Consider the following 24,214-nt stretch of genomic DNA (forward strand, 5'->3'; position numbering starts at 1 on the left):
GGGGACCTCAGTGGGTGGAAAGCTTCAGTTATGGAAGACAAGTAAAAAAATTGGAGATTTTTGATCTCACAGCAAGTGTTCTTACCACTTAAAAAAGAGAAGAACGAGGAAGAAGTCCCCTTTTGAGTAACAGGATCAAAAAAAAGCCCCCAAAACAGCAAGGACCAGCCTGGATGTGAGTTCTTTACTCTGGGTATCTTGTTTATCCTCCCCTCCCATTATATACACTATGGAGGCTGTAGAGCTCACTATTGTTTTTTCCTCTCTGGGAAACCCTGAAGTGCAAAATTCTTCAGTGGGCAACAAAAGGCAAAAACAGATGAAATGTACAGACATAAATGCCACGGGGCCAAGAAGCGACTGACATCAGAGCCATAATACTATTATCTCTCTGCTGGGTTTCATCGTTTCTCTGTAGTTTGACTTATTTTTAGAAAAAGAGGTCCCTTCTTAGCACTTTTAAGATTCCCCCCAATATTAGGTTGGCACTTTATTTCACATTACAAAAAATAGAAATCTTAAGCCCTGATTAGCTGCTTAGGAACTGTAATGAGCTCGCTCTTGCTAACAGACTCTATCCCGAGGGCTTTTCATGCACGCTCAGCTGAAGAGCACTACAGAGCACAGCAGCAGAATCACACGGGGACAGATCCCAGGCCCTGAGGACATGTGGTGTTGACTGTGCCCTGGAAAGGTCAGTTAGTTCCTGGTCTGGGAACAGTGGCACTGCTTTCCTTAACAAGCAAGGCGCTTGATGATGAGAGGGCCAGGTAAGTTTTGAGTTCTGTAAGAAACTGATATTCCTGCAGCCATCGGTATTCCAGGGTGGGAAAGAAAGAACTCACCCAGGGGTAATAGAACTGCCACTTGACAAAAGACTGACTGTCCCCATTCTGCCCAAGGTGTCCTTGTAATCAGATTCAGAAGCATTACCTTGGCCTCCCATTAGTAATGGCACTTTTACATCCAGACGGTTCCTGTGAAAGTTGGGTGAGATCCCCCCCCCCACTGGAATATGGGCAATGATAATTACAAAGTGACTTTATTTTCCTTCCAGGTTATCAATTTGTATTCTTTGGTTTTAAAAAGTTCTTATTAGGATCTATAAACATATCAGAAAGAGAGGCAACCCCCTCCATAAAAAGAAAACCCAAAATAAAACAAAAACAAACCCTTTCTATGGACAGTTTACAAAACATCTTTAAAAAGGTGAAACACCTGATACAGGACCTTGAGCACCAAGCTTTTAACACATGGACCTTCAGGACGGGCTCATCTAAGCCATAGGAATTTAGTAAGAACCCCTTCATTGCAGACAGCTAGGGAGACTCAGTGAGACCCGAGGGATGGACAGATTGCCTTGGGTTCTAAAAATGTTTTGATGTGTATATCTGCATTTAGCAGGGCAAACTGTTCTGCTTTGTTAAAAAACACAAATCAAAACTACTCTCAAGATTTCATCTCACTCAAACCAGAATGGCAATGATCAAGAATGCAAGCAACTTGTGCTGGGGTTGTAGCTCAGTGGTAGAGCACTTGCCTTGCATGCGTGAGGCACTGGGTTTGATCCTCAATACCACATAAAATAAATTACAAAAAACCCCAAAGATATTGTGTCCATCTACAACTTAAAGATCAAAAATACATTAAAAAATACAAGCAACAATAAATGTTGGCAAGCATGTGGAGAAAAGGTACACTCATACATTGCTGCTGGGAATGCGAAACGGTGCCACCATTTTGGAAAGCAGTATGGAGATTCCTTGGAAAAATTGGAATGGAACCACCATTCGACCCAGTTATCCTACTCCTCAGTTTACACCCAAAGAACTTAAAATTAGCATGCTACAGTGATGCAGCCATACCAATGTTCATAGCTGCTCAATTCACAATAGCTAAACTATGGAATCAAGCTAGATGCCCTTCAACAGATGAATGGATAAAGAAAATGTGATACAAACACACATAATGGAATATTACTCAGCTTTAAAGAATGAAATTATGGCATTTGCTGGTTAATGGATGGAGTCTGAGAATATCATGCTAAGTGAAATAAGACAAACCCCCAAAACCAAAGGCCAAATGTTTTCTCTGATATGCGGGTGCTAATTCACAATAAAGGGGTTGCATAGGGAATAGTTACTTTAGGTAGAGGAGAGTGAAGGGAGGGGAAGGCGTATGGGGGTAGGAAGGATAATAGAGTGAAGCAGACATTATTACCTCATGTACATGTATGACTGCATGACTGATGTGATCCTACAATATGTATAATCAGAAAAATGAGAAATTACACTTCATTTATGTATGGGCTATCAAAATGTATAAATGCATCCTACTGACATGTACAACTAATTAGAACAAATTTTTAAAAATTTAAAAAAACACAAAACACCCTGGTCTATGACACAGAACTACCTTGAAAATAAAATTGTGTGTGTACATATATATGTATGTACACACACACACAAATTTCCCCCTTCAAGGTGGAGTTTGAAGCCCACAGAAGTTGTCACATAATAGTAAGGAGCAGGCAGGGCAGAGCCAGAATTTGACACCAAGCCGGGTGGTCTGGCTCCAAAGCCCCTGGGCAGAGCATGCTGGGTTCCCTGTCCAGGTACAGCAGGCCTTCAAGGCCCGAGTAGAGAGGAGGCTCCTCCTCCATGTTCACCTGCCTCCATCCTCCACTTCCTGTCCTGGCTCTTCAGAGACCCCAAGTGCTGTTCCTTCAGAGAACTGTCAATGGGGAGAGGATTGGCTCAATTTTGATTCTGCATGAAGCTTTTTGGTGTTAAAATTTCCTGAATGAAAGGGTCAAAGATTATGTTAATATATAATACTTACCAAGGCCTAACTAGAGCAAACAAAATCTTGCATCCAGGAAGGCATATGTCTTTTTACGAATCTGCATAATAAAATGCATTATCCATTTAATTGTGTTGGAGTTTCTCCCCATAGCATATGCTTGTAAAAGTGGCACCCTGGTTTAGATACTCACAAGAACGAAATCTTTTAAAACCTGATATTTTAGGATGATTTTTATTTACAAAACAGATTGTTTCTCTTGTTTTACAAAAATTACAAAAAGTGACTCTTGAAAATAGAAATCGCTCCTTGGGCTCTCGGGAACTACGGTTAAGCAAGCGAGGAGTCAGACTCCGGCGCCGCCTTCCTTTCCAGGGTTGTGACAGCAGCACGCATCACTGCTGGCGCTGCCTCTGGGGCAGAGGCCTCCGCTCAGGTCAGAGTCTGAAGGAGCAGGATCTTCTCGTTAATGCAGAACCTGTGCAGCACCACCATCAAATTCTCGCCGCAGCGGGAGACCTGGCGCTCCATGGCCAGGCGGAAGTCCTCCTTCACACCCTTGGTGATACCGCGAGTGACGGTGTGGTGCCTGCGGCAGCGGACAGGGAGACAGACGGAGACCAGGAGTTAGCAGCAGCACCACCGACCGGTGTCGCTCGGTAGGAATAAAGCCTGCCTCGTGTCTAAGTATGCATAAGTAAACGTTCTGATCACATTTTAAAAGGAAAAGAAAGAAAAGCTGCAACCAACCAACCACTCCTGCCTGTTCCTTCTTGGAAAGACTTAAAGCTAGAGACTTCTTTCCCGCCTAAACCAAGTTATTTTAAAGAGTTAAAAGGTCACTGGATTGCCACCTGCTTCGCTTTCGAATTCCTGAAGTATGCATCCCCACCGCTGACCTGCACACAATTCCGTTACTTGGGGTGGGACGGTTGCTACCCACGCTGGCCACAAAGCGCTGTGTCCAGGTGGCACAGCAGACTGGAGAGGCAGCAGCAAGGAGGCGGGAACCCAGAGCGCGCCAATCACTGAGGACAGTATCCACCGGGGCCCCTGCGGCTGATGCTCCCCGAAGGTTTGGAAAGGCTCGGGCCTTGGCACAGCCGTTGGGGTCCCTGCTGCCCCTCACCCCAGGGTTCCAGAAAAGGGCAGCTCCTCCAAGTGCTGCACCCATCTAGACTCTCATTTGTCTGAGAAAAAGCAGGGGAACTTCAGGGTCCTGAGACAAGAATGTGGCACAAGTCGGGAGAGAGGCAGAATCACTGATAGTCAGGGGCCTGCAAAGTCCTAGAAAGACCAGATCTTGGAGGGGCCCTGTGCGTCTGTGGAAGGGTCGTGGGAACACAAGCAAAGCAGTCTCTAACTGTGCCCCAGAAGTTGTGCATTGGAAAAGGAAATCACAAATGAAATCCTGGAACACTGAAGACAACAAAATGAAGAGAGGAAAAGAAAAATCCAGCAAAAATCGTGGGCTCAGTTAAGAGGAAAGGATTACGGTTACTAGTTTGGTAATATGGTAGACTGACACAGACAAAAGCCACCATTGCTGCCTGCCCCTACTGCCTAACTTCCTTTAGACAAAGGAACAAGGTTGTAAAATGAAATTTTCCTGTAGTGTGCAAACAAAACTGCTGATCACTCTAAAATGTTTGTTTTTAAAAACTTGTATACACTATACAAAATAAGTGCATCAGGAGTCATAAAATTGCAATGCAATAGAAGAAGAAAAAAAAAAACCAGGCTTTGTTAGACTAATGAAGATCTCACAGAACATTCCACCAAACCCATGGATGTTTTAAAGAACTATGCAGTGAAACAGCAAAAAATGCACAGCTCTTTGCGGACCATCCTCGTGGAGTCTGGCTGGTTAACTCGGAGCTGGGACATGGTGTCAGTGTGGTGGAGGCTCTGAGTTCCACTGGGAGCAGATGGATACTGTTAGATGCCACCTTGATCCTGCTCTTCTGGGTCCCAGGCTGCAACCCCACATTGGAGGTGACCCACAGCTCAAGCAGAAGTAACTGGTATTTATTTGCAGGCAGTAAGCTGAGGAGCAAAATCTCCCTTTAATACAATAAAAATGTAATTAAATGTTCTATCCTGCTGAGTGTGGTCCAGTGGTACTGGTTCCATATCTAAAGAGCAGCACCACATAAAGGTATTTCTAGTGGAGCCTCTATCCCTCTAGCAAGTTTAAATGAACATGAGAATTACAGTCATGTGCTGCAGGGAAGATGTCTGTTTGGTCAACTGGTCCCATATAACCTAGGTATGCATTAAGTCATGCCACCTACTTTTCTGTAAGTCCCCTCTGTGATGGTCACATGATGCAGAAATTACCTAATGAGGGATTTCTTAGAACTCATCCCCATCATTAGGTGGAAGATGACTCTAGTTAGCTTTTATGGGTGAGAAAAGGATAAACTGGCTAATAAATGTGGCACCATTTTAGCCCATCAAATATTTCAATTCGGAAAGACAAGGTCTGAAAAATAGCATCAGTGTCAAGAGAAAACTGTGCGAATGCTTATTAACACCACAGACAATATGGCCATTAATATGAAAATCTACGAATAAAAGTTTACTTAAACCTCAGCATCCTTAAATAGTTATGACCGAAAGCTTTGTTTTATCAAAAGTGAATCATAGTTTAGCACTTAATCTAATATAGCTTTATATAACTCATTTTTTTCCAGATCCATAATGATTTTTAAATTTGACACAAACACACTGGCAACTTATGGAAAAAAATAAGAAATGTTACAATATTACAACCAGATGGTTTGCCAAGGAATGCAGAACAAATTAAAAAAACCAAATAAAGCATGAAAAAGAGCACTGAGGACAAAGAGCTGGAAACCATGGGCAGTGGGCACGTTGACACACAGCACGATGAGCAGGCGGGGTCCGCTTGGTACCTGTCAGCAGTCTGTATGCTGGGCTGAAGCACAGGTAAGAATTCCTGCTGCAGTAACCCCATGGGAGGGCTAGAAGGCCTTTAAAAAACAGCAAACAGCAGCATTCAAACACCCACACCAACGCACCCTGCGCTGCAAAAACAACACTCCGGAGAAGATACACAAGACTGGAAGCGGACTGTACAGAAACTTTAACCTTGACAAGCCCCTGGCCACGGCGTGTTTTCAGGGAGACTGGGAGAAGCTAGCGAGCCCTCACTGCACTCGCTGCTGGTGCGAGTCCAGAGGTGTCTTGGTTCCTGGTCCCAGAGCTCAGCCCACGTGAGATTTGGTATTAAAAGCCATCAGTGAGGAAGAGGACGATGAAATGCGACTGGACAGCAGAGGGGAGGGGCTCGCGTTTGAGCAGACAGGTGTTCCAATCCAGCTTCCTTTACTCTACACGCTTCTCATCCCACCAAAGTCCCAGAAATACACCTGGTGACTTTGTGTGGCCAACAGGGACAGGACTGAAACCTCAAACTGAGAGGCCCTTCCAAGAGGACTAGAGGGGCTGGCAACGTTGTGGATAAAGGGTGAGTTTGAAGTTGAACCAAGTATTGAGAAAAGCAACTGACGGGGGGGATGAGTCTGGGACCCAGGGCTTTGCGGGATTCTGCAACAACAAAGATTTAGCATATTAGCTGGTGATCACCTCATTCGACACATCGTTTTCCATTTTAATCCAGTCGAACACGACTAAGGTACTGCAAATATCAGCATAGAAACATTTCTCTATTTTAAAACACTTGTCAGCAAAATGTCTACATAACAGGAGCTTATCTCTCCTTTAGGTCAGGCACCAGGTGCCCTCGGGAGTGTACTGTACCTGCTTGCATCGGAGATGCCACAACTAGGACGACTCACAACCTTACCCAAGGGGAGGAGCTGTACACTGCTCACAACATCTCTGCCACTCATCTGGAGGGACCACCCACAAGGTCTGCAATGGCTTCAGAGAATTTGTTTGGAACCCAAAGGGAAAAGGAATATAGATAGTTTTATTCAAGAGTCTAATAACACCTCAGTTAGTAAAAGCTCTCTTTTTATGTAGTTTGCTTCTCCTCTGTAGCTTAGGTATAAGTTATCTGAAATATAGGCTTCAAATTCGCTCAAGACCCACACAGAGAAGACCCAGAAAATTCCTACGAGGTCAGATCACTAGGTAACAATCCCTATTCCTGTTTCCAAACCAATGAAACTTCAGGTTTCCCAAGAGGCTTGTCCTCTATAGGAAGTTTGAAGAAATTCAGCAGTAGACATGTCAGGGTGGGAGAGCACGGAACTGCCCCTCAGAAGCCTGGAAATGCAGGCTGGGTACCCTTTACATAAACGACCCCTCCTAGTGACACTGTTGGGGTATCGGATGCTTCTTTCCTTTAATTTCTTGTCCTAGGGATTTTCTGCAAGTGCCCATGATACTGTTCAGCTCGAGAAGCACTGAGAAAAGAAGAAAGGCTCAGTACAAGGAAGACTGAGGTTCCACTGTGTCTGACAGCCTGTTCTCTCACCAATCCCCCAACAGTGAAGCAGGATCTGGGTAACAGGATAATTCTCTGTATGTTTAACCCATCTAGGTGGAGTCTGGTTCTACCTGAGGATCTTTCTGTTATGACCATTTGTATGAGGATTGTTGATTAACTAAAAACCTTTATTAAAGATATGTTTGTATATTCTGTTTTAAAACCTAGAAATCCTAACACAAAAGGGATTCCTTAGGCTCTAATATCAAAAGTGATCTATTCCCACACAGTGTCAGCAGTACTTTGAACCATGCCATTATTTATTTTTCCCATAGTTTTGATTTACCATCTTGGGACACTGAGGGGAGAGGGGAAGAGGAGCATGCCAGTCCACCTTGCCTAAGTCACCTTCATGGATAAAGGCACCAGGTTTTTTTTTTTTTTTTTTTAAGAGCATTTGTCCTTTTCTTTTAAAGGTTTAGAATACTGAGTATCCTTTGCAAGATGAAACAGTTCATCTCCATTCTTCAGAATGGATTCCACAAGATGCTATTCTTTGCTAGGTAGGACATGAACAGAAATGTTTGCTATGTGCCAAATTACTGAGGTTGTAGAAATCCAGAATGAACATTTCTTATTTCCCTTCCTCAACATTTCTAAGACTCTCCAAAGACACAGCAAGATGTGGATTTTTGCTTTCAACAACTGAAAACTCTAAGTCCACCACTGAGGTACTTTCTTCCCACTCAGGGTTAGTCCCTTGAAGTGCCTCTAACACTGACTTGCAGACACACTGAGTATGCAGGAAGCGAAGGAGGAAGTATGAAAATAAAACTGCACGAGGCACTCACAGCAGGGAGGGGCTATTACCCAAACTACAATGAGGATTGAGGAGAGAAGCAAAATTATGAGCTATTTAAAAATCATAAATGGTCACTAACTTCACATTTTCATCTGGGTCAACCTGAAATTTCAGTAACATGCTGTGGTATGGGGGACGGGGCTGAGGGCCAGCACTCCTACCCTCACAGGGGGCAGGTGGCTTCTTCCTGGAGGCACTACACTGGGCTATTCCACTCGGTGCTATATGAGCAATGAGGGCTTCAAGTATAGTTTATAAATAAAATCTGTAGTTTTTCCTAATAAATTTTCCTAACCCAGTATGACTTTAAACATGGCTGCTCTTTGTAAAAAGCCCTTTGTGACTATCATGAATTTATACAATCAATGTACATCTTGGAAAGGAAAGGAACCTTCTGCCCAGTGAAAAAGTTTGACAGAAATACTCCAATTTAAATATTTTTTCAAAATATCTTTTAGTTAAGGAAACACAAATCTTTCAAAAGATACCCAGAATCAAACTGACCCTCAGAAACAGAAACAGGTTTGGACTCCTTTCTATCACACTTTGGAAAGGAACTGAAGTTGACATATAGTCCACATAAGTATACAAAAGGTGAGCCCGTGGCTTGGAAGAGCAGAAGACAGGGTGCTTACTTGATCAGCATTCCTTGGTTGGGGAGTAATTCCAGATGAATCTTGCCACCTTCCTGAGTTCTCAAGTAGGCAAACTCCTCCAGCATATCAATGTCTGCAGCCACATTCAGGTAAACCACAGCTGCTCAGTGTTCTCTGGTGGGACTGGCTCCCAGCAACTGACAGACTTGTCCTCCACATCCCACTAATGATTGCAGACTATCTGAAACCCAGGTCTATCAGATTTCAAAACTTATGATTCTTGGACCAACCCAACTGCCTCATAAAGAGAGTGCTGGCTTCAGATGTGCCAGGCTGATGGATATTAGGACAATGTGTTTTTTCCACAGTGATGATTTAGCAGAGTCTACAAGATTACAAGAGCAAAAACAATTTTTTTCTTAATAAGAAATCAAAGAGGTAGTTGGTATGGGGAGGACTATTTTGTGTTATAGAATATACATCAAAAAAATACCTAGTGTGCAAGGATCCTTAGAGGCTTCAGGGAAGGAAGCATCTGTGAATCTTGCAAACTTAACCCAAAATGTTGATGATATTCATATACACATTTTTCTGGTGAAAAGTTATGACTTTCATTAGATTCTCAAAAGGCATCTGTTCAGTAGTTTTTAACTCACTGCTCTGAGCACTTGGACAAAGAACACATACCTCTTGCAACTCAGAATAATATATTAAGAAAAGCAATGAAATAAAAATACCTAAACTGGTGTAAAACCTTCAATTCAAAGGTTTTTTCCTAACTGTGAACTAAAGCACTGCCCATCATTGATAACAGCACCTTTGGTTGGGGCTCATGGGTAGCTCTGACAGTGTGGCATGATGTGCTAATAGGCAATCTCAGGGGACAGTCGATGTCCCAGGAGAGGACAGGGGAGTACTCTTTTGATGGATGAAGGCCAGGGAACTATTATTTTTTATTGCTAAACCGGTCAGTCTAGGCTTGTCCACAACTTGCAGATTATCACTTCAGGCATCTTGGATACCTTCTTAGAGGTCAGCTAGAAGTGGAAAACAGAACAAGGTTGTTGATATTCCTGATGCCCTGAATTAATCTTTGAACCCTTTGATGACTTCTATAAAACCAACTGTACAGTCCCACTTTTAATAACCATTCTTTCCCTTTTTCCCCCCAAATAGTAAGAACCAGTATTTTTACCCAGAGTGGTTCATTCATTTTAGTATCATGTATTCCCTCTAAGAAATTAGAACCTGTTATGCTTAAACAAGAAAAAGGATACTTGTAACATAATTGAAAAAATTCTCATATTGGAAATTTCCTTGCTGGCAAATCTTATTAACAGCCTTCAAGAAAAGATTCTCTCCTCGTGGCCACTCCTGCTGAAGCAATACGATCACATGCCCCAAGGCCATGTCGTCTCTGTTGTCTGTGAAAGCTCTGAGCTGGGAGACAAAGATTTAAACCAGTCAGAAAAGGAAATCACAGGGTAATCTAAAGTGCACCAAATATTACCTCCTAAAATAATGCCGCATATACAAATGTCAATAACATCATTAAGGAAAAAAGGGAACAGAGCAGAAAACAGCACAATTGCCTTCTAAGAAGGGTAGATCTTAATCAGAGAAGCCAGAGGCTCCCTCTGCAATGCGCTGGACAGGTTGATGGCAAGGTATTTAGTGGGAGTTGGACATGCGTGACCCGGAAGCTTTTGATTTTTGGAATCATGGCTACAGAAAGCTAAGTCAACCTGCATAACAGAGGAAAGATTCTGAAGACCTAAGGGGTGAGTGGAAAAGATGGGCAAGAGGCCATCTATCCAAGAGAGAAAGGTTTGAGGAGAACCTGGGACTGGACAGAAAGGAAGGCAGTGAGTAAGAAGGAATATGAACTAGAGAAATAGCCAAAGGAATTTTTTGTTTTAAATGGCCAGCTACACATAAAATCATACTTCATATCTTTCTGTTGTTCCCGGTGGTTCAGAGTTAAGTTAGGGAACTGATGCTCTACAGTGGAGAACCAATAATGTTACTGCCTGGCTCACAAATCTCTAATTCTAAGGCTCCATTCTACCTATACCAGGGCCCTGGTATCCTTTCAACAATCCTTGAACCTTTCCAACACTATTGGGTCTTTACTGGTGTTCATTCTCATATCTAAACTGCTTTTATCAGGGCTGGGGTTGTGGCTCAGTGGCAGAGCTCTTGCCGAGCATGTGTGAGGCACTGGGTTCAATCCTCGGCACCACATAAAATAAATAAAATAAAGGTACTGTGTCCATCTACAACTAAAACAAATAAAATGTCTTTATCCCCCATATCTTTATGATAATGAACTTTTCATCCCTCTACAAACTCCATGGCATTTATGTTCCTTTCTTCTAGAGCTAATATAGTCTGACCTGTATATTAACTTACAAAATATTTACTGAACACTACTATAGGCAAGGTTATTTGCATATCTGTTCCACTATTATTTGTAAACTTCTTGAAGACAGGAAAAATCCCCTCTCATCTTACCAACTGCAGTTTTTATTTCATATCTGTTAATTCTAGCCCATGTGCTTTTCCCTCTATACCAACTTGCCCTTTAGATTGTACTAATAATCGTTAATAAGGTTCTCAATTCAAGTCATTCCAAGTCATCAATACAATATTTCACATTAAATGTTTTGCATGTCAATCGACTTTAAGCTTACCTTAAAACAGGCTAACATCAAATGCAGGCAGTATGGCATAATAGCCTTACTGGTACAGGGCAGAAGCTTCAGATCAGAACCTAACAAGAGTCCACAATGTTAATGAATGCTATTATCCAAGAAAACAGCTTGGAAAAAGCAAATGTTCAAGATGCCTTCCTTCCAACAGTATAAAGGATAAACAACATCACATGATTCCTAATACACTTAAGCCATAACTATACTCTTAGATGGTGGGACTGGTTTCTAATGGTTTCTAGATTTCACTTTGCAATCTTCTTTTTCTTTCTTAAGCTCACTTAAAGACTTGATTTTAAAATTATAAAACACCTAAACTATTCAGAAACTTAAGAAGAGAACACTGCAAACAATGTGCTCATCACAGTTTTAGAAAACATTAACATTTTGCTTAATTTTAAAAGATTTTAATACCAACCATTTCAAAATCAGCTGAATCTTTCTGATACATTCTTTTCTGTCCTCCCAGGAGGTGGGCACAGTTCTCAGCCTGGTGGCTGTCATTCCCCCACACACTGCAAACTCTTACTCATCAGTTTGCACTCATAACAGCACGAGGGATGTTTTGCTTATTTTCTGTCCATTATATTAAATGGTGCCATCCTCTGAATCCTTTCGCAAGTTGCTTTTCTTAACTGGATCTCATGTTTCAGGTTTATCATAACAATTCGTGTAGCTACAGTTCACTCATTTTTAGTGGTTTACAGTATTCTGTTATTTACTCATACCACAATGGATTTATTTGTTCTCTTTATGGTAGATATTGAGGCTTCCAATTTTTTACTATTAAAAACAATGCTGAAATAAATATTCTTATATGTATTTTCTTGTGCACTTATGGGAAAAAAAAAAAAAAAAAACACAAGCAATGGCTTTCAAACCAAGATCTCAATCTCTTCCTTTATGGTCTGTGTTCTTTTTATACTAAATCCTTCTCCACCCAAAGGCAAGTAGCAGGAAGAAATAAATTCTTCATTTTTTGCTCTCCCCCAAATACATTTTTTACCTGGGAATCCTCTACAAACTTAACACTTGTTTATAGATCTAAAACAAATGATTCATGAAATAATATTTATAAATAATATTTAGACACAGACATTGAAAAATATTCTATTCTATTTTATTAGGAAAGAAAATTCCTGACAGGCACAGTGGTGCACACCTATAATCCCAGTGGTTCAGGAGGCTGGGGCAGGAGGATCTGAGTTCAAAGCCAACCTCAGTAATTTAGCAAGGCCCTAAGCAACTTTCAAGACCTATCTCAAAATAAAATATAAAAAGGATTGGGGAGGTGGCTCGGTGGATAAACACCTGCCAATCCCTAGGACCAAAATGATTAAACAAACAAAAAAATTCCAGTCTGAAACTCATGATCCAGTGGGTGAGGACCCACAGTTTGAAAAACACTGATCTAATGTACAAAACTAGGAGACAAGGTATGTAACTAGGTAATGATATGTTCAATTTGATAATGCTCAACTAGTTTCCAAAATGGCTATACAATTCTACACACCTCCTAGAAATGCAAGATTGGTGTGCTCTCTAGGATCCTAAGAATAAGTATTGCCACTTTCTCATTTTTGAATTCTGAAGTGTATAAAACTGCAGCACACTGTTTTAATCTGAATCTCCCATGTACTAATAGGAGGAGAACCTTTTTAAAGAGCTTTAGGCCATTTGGATTTCTGCCTCTGTTAATCTGTTCTTCATATCCTTTGCTTAATTTATGATGTGAAGTTGGTTCGTTATTCTCATTGATCTGAACTCTTTCAACCTTTTGGATATTAAGTTTTTGTTGATTTTATGTGCTAGACCATTTCCTGACATTCTATGGCTTATCTTTCACTTTGCTCAGAATATCTTTTGTTTGCACTTAAATTTTAATCTGACAAATTTACTAATTTTTTCCTTCATTCTGTGTTCTTTGTAGTCCAACCTACTGAGAAGGCAAAAAAATTCTCTTCTAAAAGTTTTAAAAATGTAATGCTCATATTTAAACCTTAAAATTTAAAAGATTTTTGTGTAAAGCCCATTCAGGAGGAATCCCAATTTTTATGACTGGATAATTAACTGTCTCAGTATTACTTACTGGATAACTGCATTCTTTCTTCACTGAACTGTAATGTCACTTGTTTTTTTTTTTTTTTTTTTGGGGGGGGGTTCATTTTTGCAGTGTGGAGCTAGATCTAAGGGCCTTGCACAGGCCAGCAAGTGCTCTGCCATTGAGCCGAACCCCTCAGTTTTCTCTTCTGTTCCATTGGTCAATCCTTAGGGCTTTAAAATAAGTCTCGATGTCAGCTAGATCATCTGATTCACCTGAGCTGCTTCTGTTTCACAGGGATACTTGATTTTTTAAGAAGTCTAGGATGGACTGATTATTTTAAGAACCTTTATTATAGAAAACTTCAAACAAATATAAAATAACTTGTACAGTACCATTTGCTGAAAGGCTTCCTTTCCTTGCTGAATTACTTTGGTGCCTTTATCAGAAATAATCTGACCACATCTGTGTGGCTCTATGTCTGGATTCTCTACTCTTATACCAATACCATTCTGACAGCTGCATTTTTATACTTCTTATCAGGCAGCCTAAGTCATCCAATTTTATCTTTTTTAAACTGTTTTCATAATTCCAGATTATATTTCTATATAGATTTTATATTCAGTTTGTTCCTTAAAAGTCTGCTGGGATTTTGCTGGGATTACAGTGAATCTATGGACATATCTGGGGAGAAATGGTACCTTAACAAAACTGAATCTTCTGAGTTTATAAATGTGATCTATCCATTGTCAAAATTAATCTTTAATTTCTCTCAGAAATGTTTCATAATATACAAAGTGGAGGTTACACATCTTTCATTATATTTGTTCCTATATGTCTTATTTTTTAGGTTATTAGAACCAAAAATTTCATTTTTCAGTTGCTTATTACTAGCATATATGAACTGAATTTACTCTTTTGCATACTGAAATGCCTTGGAAATTTTACCTATTAGTTTTTGTTTTGTTGTTTTTTCTGTGCTGAGGAGCAAATCCAAGGTCTTAAGCATACCAGGCTTAAGGCAAGAGGCAAGCTCTCTGCCCCTGAGATACATCTTTGGCCCTCCCTGTTTGTTTTAGTAGCTTGCTGGAGATTCCATATGCTTTCCTATGTAGCCAAGTATGTGACTGTGATGTCACTTGTTTTTAAATCTTTAAAAAGCTTTTATTCTTGTTTCTTGCCTTACTATACTGGCTAGACTCTCCAGCATGTTGAACAGAAGTGGTGAGAGCAGACATCTTTGTATTGGGGGAAGTCATTCAATATTTTATAGTTACATATGATTTTGAGAACATTTCCTTCTTTTTCTAGTTTGTTAAGATTAGTTTTTATCACAAATAAGAATTATTTTCTGTGTCTCTTAAGAATCGGAAGAATGATTTTTCTCCATTGATTGCTTTTGTGATGAATCACATTGATTTTTGTATGTTACTCTGCCTTGGCATGTTGGTCCTATTATCCTTCTCACACACTGCTATATTCCATTTGCTAATAGTTCATTAAGTATGTGCATGTGTATGCATGGTAGAAACTGGCCTTTAATGTTCTTCTCTTATAAACCTCTCATTTGGTTATGCTGGCCTTAAAAAGTGAGCTAGTAATCTTCATCTGTTTTCTGAAAGAATTTGTACTGGATTGGTGCCATTCTTAATAAAATTCATCAGTAAAGTCATTTGGACCTAGCATTTTCTTCGTGGGTAGGTTTTTGATAACAAATTTAATTATTTTAGCTATGAGAAAATTCAGTTTTTCTACATTATTTTCTGTCAGTTTTGGTAAGTTGTGCTTTTCAAATAACTTCTTAGTTTCATCTAAGTTGTTAAATTGATTGGCATAAATCATTTGCTTGCTGTCCTTTTGATCTCAGTAGGGTCTTTAATGACATTTACCTTTTCATTCCTGAGACTAATTTGTGTTCCTCTTCTTTCTGATTAATTTTCATACAAGTTTATCAATTTTGTAAAATTTTTAAAAATTAGGGATTTATTCATTTTCCCTATTGTTTCCATTTTATTAATTTCTACTCTAGAATTATCACTTCCTGTCTTCTGTGTTCTTTAGGCTTAATTTGCTTTTCTTTTTTCTAATTTTAAGGTAGGAACTTAGATTTAAATTTGGTTTTTCAAAAAACGTGAAAGTTGAGGTGAAGCTCAAAATAGCCTTGTCCCTGCTGAAACAGACCTCCTTATCAATCATCTGCAATTTTTCCTAGAATTGGCCACAATAGGAAAGAGTGATATTCTCCAGAGATAACAGACTAAGGAAGTGGGGCGCTCTGGAAGACAAGCTGACAGCCGCTTTGTGAGAAGAGCCTGGCCTGGATTAACTTTCTACAAAACAATCTGGGAAGCCCTGCAATCACACTGTCTCAGTAGGAACTGTAAAACACTCTCTGCCTTGAGTTCTACAGCTATTTTTATCGAAGAATAGTAAGAACAGGGCTGGGGTTGTGGCTCAGTGGTAGAGTGCTTGCCTAGCACGCGTGAGGCACTGGGTTCGATTCTCAGCACCACATATAAATAAATAAAATGAAGGTCCACTGGCAACTAAAAGAAATTTAAAAAAAAAGAAGAATAGTAAGATTTGTCACTGTACCTTTTCTAAATTTGGGCTTCACCTTTGAGGGCTCTTCCTGTGATTTGCCTCCATCTTGAATGGGGAGCACCATGTAGCACATCAGGTCAAGGACTTTCTCACACGTCATCTGAGGAACATTAAACCACGGACCTGAGCTTTCTGGACTGAAACAAATAAACCTAATGGCAAATATCTGCAGCAAATAACCAGGCACCATGGGGACACGGGACACTCTGTCCTAACACCACGGTCTCCATGTGAGCATCACCACTTGCTCCATAGCAAGTACAGAGAAAGTAAGAGCAAGATGAAATCTACACACTGGAGGGGACAAGAATCCATTCTTTGCTATTAACAATCAAAAGAAAACTTAAGAATTCATCGAGAATTAACAAAATCACCCAGGAGTTCAACACACAGCAGCATCTAAAAGAAGGGTGGCCCTGCCGTACAGCCCGCCCTCACTCACTGGCTAGGAAAGTAACACGACGGCGTGCAGCAGAGGAGGACCGAGAGTGACCAAAGCACAGGAACACTGTGGCAACACACAGGCCAGACTAGCAGGAAAAGCTCTGGGCACAGAGGTAATCGTGACCTGAGCCTTACCGGGGGAGGATCCTCTTCTCTAAGAGGAAAAGGTTGGGCGAGCAGGAGAGGGAGATGGGAAGGGCTGCATCTTGGTTTGGGTGACTTACTTGAGGGGCTAGGAGGGGAGGGACAGAAGCAGGCCCGCAGGGGAGAGAAGCCATGAATGCCCCCATGCAGGCTGGATCCCCGGGGAGTGGTACTGCTGCTCACCTCCTTTCTGTCCATTCAGATGCTAATAACGGTGATCAGAGTGCCTTTAGTGAGCACCTTCTGTGGTGAAGCCAACCTTACATTACCTCCAAGTTCCACATGAGGGGAGGAGCTTTAAACCCATGCTTCCCATACTCAGAAAACAATGTCTGCATGGTGCTCAGAGCTGGCAGCCACTGACACTGGGCAGTTCTAGCTGCCCCAGGCCACTGGCAACTGTCTTGAGGGCCAAGGAATCCCTGTCATGGTGCATCTGGACCCATCCACGGCCATGTGGTCGTGAAGCTCTAGCTTAGAGACTGGCAGCTTGGTGGTTAAGAGGCAATCAGTCCAGGGGAGGCAACTGGCCCCGCATCACTGAGCTAGTACAAGGAGTGTCCTTCCCCCGATGTCTACTGTGCAAATGTCTGGGCATAACAATATTTTATTTTAACTTAGATAAGTTATACTTATCTATATTAAGTATTTTAACTTAGATAAGTTATACTTATCTATATTAAGTTAGATAAGTTATATTTATCTATATTTTATTTTAACTTAGATAAGTTTATACTTTTCTCTCCAACTCTGATTACACCACCTCTGGATGCAAGGATCCCATATACCCCACCCCAAAGCCTGGTCCAACCCTGAGCTAGTAGAAAGCTAATACTTCAGTTAAGCGGAATGTTGAAAGCAGTATCTTAGACAGCAATGACCATAATTTTATAAGTTTGGAAAAAAGACTACAAGCAAAATCCTCAGTTGGAAAGCAAGGATTTGGGTGGGGACAATAAAAATACATTAATATCCTACTGGAAGAATCTGAAAGATGGGCTAGATTGAGTCAATTGTGACTTCAAAATTTCCCATCTAAGGGTCACTACTATGGTCGGAATGTCTGTACTGCACAACCCGTGCCTCCATCCCATGAATTCATATATTAAAACCAAGCACCCGAAGTAAGAGTACCAGGAGAGGGCCTATGGGAGGTGAGTAGGTCATGAGGGCCTTACAAAAGGGACCCCAGAGAGAAATAATTTGTGTCTTAAATAGTGACCTGGAATTTATACAGTATCTACATATAATAAAAAGGTCTTATTTTAATTGAATTCAAAAGTTTGTAGAGTAATCCTGCTGTGCAGATCACTGTGGTAGGTGTTGTAAGAAATTCAAAGGTAAAAACTGTGGTCCCCTCCCTGCAGCAGGACTCAGCCTCTGAAAGCAAACAGATCCATTCACAAACCTGCTCCTGCCACACCACCTGTGGTGTCCTCAACACCTAAAAGAGAACCTGAGGTCTGGATAAGCTAAAAATAAATTCTCCATTTCCCATTAGCAAAGGCCTCTTCTTTCTAAGCCCAACAGAACTGATAACACTTTAAAGAGATATGAGGTTAAAAAATAAATAAACAAGAAAAATAAAACCAGGCTGAAAGTTTTTAAAATCACCTTCCAACAAAATGGAACAATGAACAAGAAATTTGAAAAGCACTGAGCCTAACTTCAGGGAAGGTAAAGAGAAAATAAAGTAAAATGAAACCATTGTGGCTTTTGCCAACAGATTAAGCACTAAATTCAGACAGAAAGATCAGATGCAGAAAAACATGAACTGAATGAAAAGTTGTTCTCAGAAAGAGAGAGCCCAGGGTAGTCTGGAGCACCTTGGGCCCTGTGCAAGGTGCCCAGCACTTACTCTGTACTCCCCCAGGGCAAAGTGACAGGTCGCCAGCTGGATAAGCGCCCTCTGATGCTCCAAAGTCCCCTGTCCTGTGATCTGTGGCTGAGAAAGTGATCCCTGGAGAGCGGCTAAATGATGGAGGCTGGCTATTGCCTTTTTGTACTGACCCTTAGAAAGAGAAAAGAGCAAGGAGGGAATAAACAATGCCATTAATACAAAAAAAAAATATATCAAAAAACCCTCAAGAGTTAATTAAGCTACCAGGAAGCAACTATAACTAAGTGACCTCTGCATCACCAGCTAAGCAGGACAAAAGGAGACTAAGCTACAGAATAAAATCAACTTACTTAAAGCTAGACGAAATTCATTATGGAGGTACTTTATAAGTACAGTCATCCCTGGGAATCCTCAGGAGATTGGTTCCAGGATCCGGATACCAAAATCTGTTAAGTGCTCAAGGCCCTTGCATAAGACCGTGTAGTATTTGCATGTAACCTACATATCTCCATTACACTTTAAATCATCTCTCGATTACTTACAATACATAATACAATGTAGGTGTTACACATATAGCTGTTACACCGTATTGTTTAGGGACTAATGACAAAAAAGTGCATGGGTTCAATACAGACATGATCTTTTTCCCAAACACTCTTTTATCCACAGTAAGTTGAATTTGTGGATACAGAATGCACAGATATGGAGGCTGACTGTATAAAGATTTTTCTTCCTGGTCTTAAATCTTAAAACTAAATAGAGTAACACAAGTTCTCGAAAGAAGTATTTTACTACTAACACTATTTCTCCTTCATGAAGGATGACCTTAGCAATCTCTACGTCTCAACATCTCATTAGCAAATTGTGTTCACTATTCTAGGCCTAAGAAGCTGGTAAACAGCAGGCTGGATTCCACCAGAGCAAAGGAAAGAATGGCTGAGAAGTACTCAGTTTCTGTTGAAAACTAAAAATTGCACTTCCACATGGAGGTGTGCCTGGACGTGCCAAGAGCAACATGGGAAGGGATGGCCTGGTAATTCTGGAAGCACTTGGAGATGAAAGTGGACAGTAATCCCTTAGATACTAAACACTGAGCCTTGTGAAAGAGCAAGGAAGCACCCGCAGCAGGAACACAACACACCTTGCCGGTTAAAGTCAGTTTGAGAGAATCACCCTATACAGACATGGGAACCCGCATACCACTCTACCTGGTAGATAATCATATCCGTGAGGAAGATTCTTAGCCACAGCCACGTATCCGTCTTCCATGCCAAACAAATTCTTGTAAACTCTAATAAGTAGGAATTCAAAAGCAAATTCACCAAAAATATGTAACATATTAGAGGAAAGGAAACAAACCTAGCAAGTAGGAACAACAGATAAATTACCCAGAGCTGCACAGTAACTTCAGATTGATTTCTAAAACCATGTTCCAGAGTTTCATTTGGAAAGTACAGTTAGGACATAACTCTTATCAGAAATACACAGCAGCATTAGACACCAACATCTGCAAACACACTTCATGTGCCAAGAACTGCGCTTTTCTTGTGTTACTTCATTTATATTTCAAACTATTTTGCTCTCCACAGAAAAGGTTCCATTTTATTTTCACCCAGTTAAAACAATACACATACAATGATGCTAAGAAGTTTTATTTGTTTTTAAAAAGGTCAGTTTATAACTAAGGGAAAAATCTCCGTCAAAATATTACATGTGTTCCTAATTTTACATGCAACAAAGAAAGACTGCATGATGTTTCACAGACTTAAGAAATACACAACACAGTTGCCTGAGGGCTGTCTCAGGTTGTGACAGGAGGCTGGGGTGAGCGTCCACTGCTAACAGGAGGGCATCAGGCCTCGATTCCAAAGTATAGGAATGATGCTTTGGTCAGCAAAGAGCTAGTGATCTCAAAATGAGTTGAAAAACTTAAATGTTACACAGATAAAACCCTCTCTAATTTAATGTCCTTACCCAAAAAAAAAAAAAGCTTTATAGCTTTTGAATGAGTTTTCCAGGCAACAGAGTTGCTGTAGATAAATACAGCAATACCTTTTGTATTCTTAGGCACATACACCTTGAAGAAGATACAAAGCAACAGGAAAAAACAACTCAAAAGAAATCCAGCAGGAAACAAAACAAAAACAGAAATCCAGCAACATAAATATTAAAGACTGAAACTCCCGCAAGCGCACCCCAACTCTGATTATAACACACCCCTTTGAGTGGGAGCTAAGAAGTCAATGTCGTTTGAATATTAATTTAATTAATATTAAATTAATTGGGTATTCTGTTCAAAAAAGAATTCTATAACATTTGTGAGCTTCTGTAATCAGTTTAATTAGCCATGATACACTTGACATTTCAAGTAGCATAATGATTTTATATAAAAAAATTCAAACACCACCAATACCACAAGCACTTTCTCACCTTTGTCAAGGAACTCTAGAGAATAGAGCAGCTCCCAGCTCTCCCTGGCCAATTTAAAGCTTTCTAACACCTCGATGGAGTTTGGAAGTTCTGCTTTGTTAACTACAATATGACGATTTCTTCCTTTAGTTGAACACTCTTCATCATCTGAACTCTGCTAAGAATGTAAGCATGATTAATTCAAAGTTTTCAGTACAGACATACACTGAAACATTATATTTATTGTTGTTAATGCTGTCTTCATGGATTTTATACCAAAAAATATTACATGAGTATAATAAAATCTTTTAAATTTTACAGTTCAGCTTTAAGGACAAATTTTCATCTTTATATTCTTACATTCAGTTTGACTTATAAAATCAAGTTTTTTCAAAGATAAAGTCGTATTTTCTGATAATTTCAAAACAATTTCAATTTTATAAAAGCCAAAAATTAGATTCTTACATTGAGAGATACAGCTTAAATAGTACTTGCTTTATGATTTACTTTTCCCCCAAAATATGTGGCATTATTTGCTTCCTAAATAACAGTCATGTAGTAGAAAAAAAGTCAAAGCCTGAGACCCTGAAGACATTCCGTTCGAGAAGTGCGCCACATGTGACTGCTCTCCAGGGCCACCCCTGCTTAGCTCGGCTCCCTCAGTGGAAGGTGTTTGGTCAGAAATTTGTACTTGCTTATTCAGTAACACTCTTATGCGTAACAAGTCAGAGTTCTACTTCTTTGCTCTTCATCTCAACTCTTACAAAGTTGAAGAAAAAAGTGGGCTGCCGAGAAGGCAACGGTCACCACCGTCACTGGGCACAGCCTGTCCTGCTGCCACAGTACGGGGAAGGTGAGACGGCGCCACTGAATCTTTTTCTGCTGGGAAGTTCTTGACCCTCTTCTTCCATATAGGTGATGTTACGGCTCCAATAAACAAATGCAATCATTCCTACAGATTTTTACCACACTATGATTTTAAATACGTATAAATGTTTTAGCTGAAAGCCCTGCTCCCCAAGCCACTCTCCCCGAGACTGCGCCTCCCCACCCACTCTCACAACTTAGTATCTTCCTGCTGTTCTTCGTGCCTGGGGCCCTACCTGCCTCCACTGTCCTCCCTCAGTATTGACATCTGCCCTTCCACAGCTCAGCCTGTCTCTCAGGTGTACTGTCTCTTCAGGGTTCTGTTCATTCCCAAGCGGTGACAATCTAATATCACAGCTAACACCACCACCATGAATGCTGTGTATTTTTAAACTGTTGCAACCTATCAAAAGCATTTTTGACTCCAAGGGAGACCAGGAATTTATGAAGGACTCCGGATGTGAGGGGAATTTCAAATAGTCTCTAAAATCTTGAGAAATTAATTCTGAGATGGTAAGTGCCCTCTGAAGTGCCAAGGGAACGTGCTGAATCAACAGTTCTCCTAACTGCAGGGGACACACACAAACGTGCCCCAGGTGGGGAACACGGCCCAGATCACCACATACCCACTGACCTGTGGAGCTTGGACACAGACAGGAGATCAAAAAGCAAGTACATAAGAAAGTGTAGACAGTAGTTAATAAAAAGAAACACTGGGCAGTTCCTTAAGATGAGTGCTCAGGGGAATCTTCAGGGAGGCTGAGGCCTTAGTGACAAGCACACAGCCTGGCAGACATCTGAGGAAAAAGCACCCCAACCACAGAGCACAACCTGGACAGGGGCTGAGAATGGGGCCCGGCCAGAGGGAGAACACAGCGCATGTGCTGCAGGGGCACCTGCAGAAGGAAGGGCCCCTTGGAGGGCTCTGCAAGCTCTGGCTTTAGTCTCAGCGTCTCAGGACCCGCCAGAGGTTGTAAAGCAGGGGTGTGAAACCTGATTCATGTTTCAAAAGGTCCTTGGCTGCAGGCACAGAAGAGGCTGTGGGGAGCAAGGGTGAAAGATGAGCACACTGACTGTCTGGACAAGGAATTTTGTTGGCTGGAACCAGAGAGGCAGTGGTGCGGAAGGACAGAAATTGAGGTCTGGGGCTGTTAAATACTGAATTATATGGGGACAAATTATACTTTCACTCAAAAGTGGTGATACAAAACCTTTACTACATAGAGAAGGGGGGTGAGCGGTCTTCATGAAGCACCTGGATAAGGCAGCGGGGAGCACTGATGGGATCTGCCCACCTGGGAGTGTCAGGCAAGAAGGAAAGAGCAGACGCAGGGCATCGGGAAAGCCTGGTAAGCAAAGTGCTCGACTTGGGGCTCATGGTCAGGCCTCAAAGCCATCTGCCAGCCCCTGAAATAATCTGCAGAACTGTTTATGTGCATATTTCTGGGAGGAATAACTAAGTTTAGCAGAAGAGTTAATAACCTATGAGCATTCAGAACAGCTTCACGTCTCCCTGGCTCCAATCCATCCTCTTCCTACAGAGTCTTAGGGACCCTGATTAATGGGACCTTAAGGCACATTTCTCATCATGTCCAGGATCCAGAAAAATGCTACTCAAGGACTAAGAAGAGCGAGTGAGGAAACTGAAAATACAGGAAGGGAAAGGAAAAAAGTAGGCGGCACTCTTGGCTCCCTTCAGGCATTTCCACCATAGCAGGGATTAGCAAACTGCCATCTGTAAGCCAAACCCTGTTTTGTAAGTAAAGCTTTATTGGAACACGACTGTGGTGGTTGTTCATGAATTGTCTTCAGATGTTTTTGCAATATAACAGCAGAGCTGAAAGTACTGATTACCTGGCCACTGACTGTATTACTCCTGCACTAGGCCTCTCCACTGTCCTTACACACGGGCCTTCACGACAGACTTTACTGTAAGAAAGGGAATCACTGTCCTGCACATGCTAGCTGCCTTGCTGGTTTGAAGGAAGAAAATTCACATTCTTTGGCCTCTTGTATCTTTGTGCAAAATGTCCTCTCTCAACAAAATTTACCTCCCAATTCCAAGCGCAAAATCCTACACCCTTCCAGGCAGATTTCAAATGCTGCTACTTCCCAAAAGCCTTCCTGTGTCTCAAGTGAGTCATTCAGGTTGCCCTGATGCCTTGGCCCTTTCCATTCTGAGGCCAGTACCCACTACAGCACCCTGCTCCATGTGCAATGTCGTCTTGGCTTTGTTTTGCAAATTAAAACCATGCCATTCAGTCAAAATCTGGACAAAAAACATACCAGGGTTTCTCGACCTTGTCACTACTAACCTTCTGGGCTGTCCTGTGAGCTGGAGGACGTCTGGCACTATCCCTGGCCTCTACCTACTAGATACTAATTACCAAACCCTCCCCACCCAGAGCACAGCTGTGACAATTAAAAATGCTCTAGATACTGCCCAATGTTCCCTGGAAATAAGATGGCCTCCA

The 24,214-nt window shown here is 41.2% G+C and overlaps 1 protein-coding gene across 7 annotated transcripts in view; it reads right to left on the reverse strand.

Annotated features, from left to right (window-relative positions):
• Positions 1 to 3,017: 3,017 nt before the first annotated feature.
• INTS10 (integrator complex subunit 10) overlaps positions 3,018 to 24,214 on the reverse strand; it is a 33,140-nt gene continuing 11,943 nt past the window's right edge. Inside the window, exons 10-19 of one of the 7 annotated variants that reach the window (XM_079140112.1) lie at positions 20,895 to 21,048; positions 19,673 to 19,755; positions 18,483 to 18,635; positions 16,028 to 16,136; positions 11,374 to 11,453; positions 9,958 to 10,120; positions 8,720 to 8,813; positions 6,589 to 6,711; positions 5,721 to 5,789; positions 3,018 to 3,391 (exon numbers count right to left, since the gene is read on the reverse strand). In XM_079140112.1, the coding sequence (XP_078996238.1) occupies positions 3,235 to 3,391; positions 5,721 to 5,789; positions 6,589 to 6,711; positions 8,720 to 8,813; positions 9,958 to 10,120; positions 11,374 to 11,453; positions 16,028 to 16,136; positions 18,483 to 18,635; positions 19,673 to 19,755; positions 20,895 to 21,048 (1,185 nt within the window). In that variant the 3' untranslated portion in view covers positions 3,018 to 3,234. The other 6 variants (XM_079140108.1, XM_079140107.1, XM_079140110.1 and 3 more) reach the window with 6 other exon arrangements.

The sequence above is a fragment of the Sciurus vulgaris genome (genome assembly GCF_902686455.1).
Source record: "Sciurus vulgaris genome assembly, chromosome: 5".
Classification (NCBI taxonomy): Eukaryota; Metazoa; Chordata; class Mammalia; order Rodentia; family Sciuridae; genus Sciurus; species Sciurus vulgaris.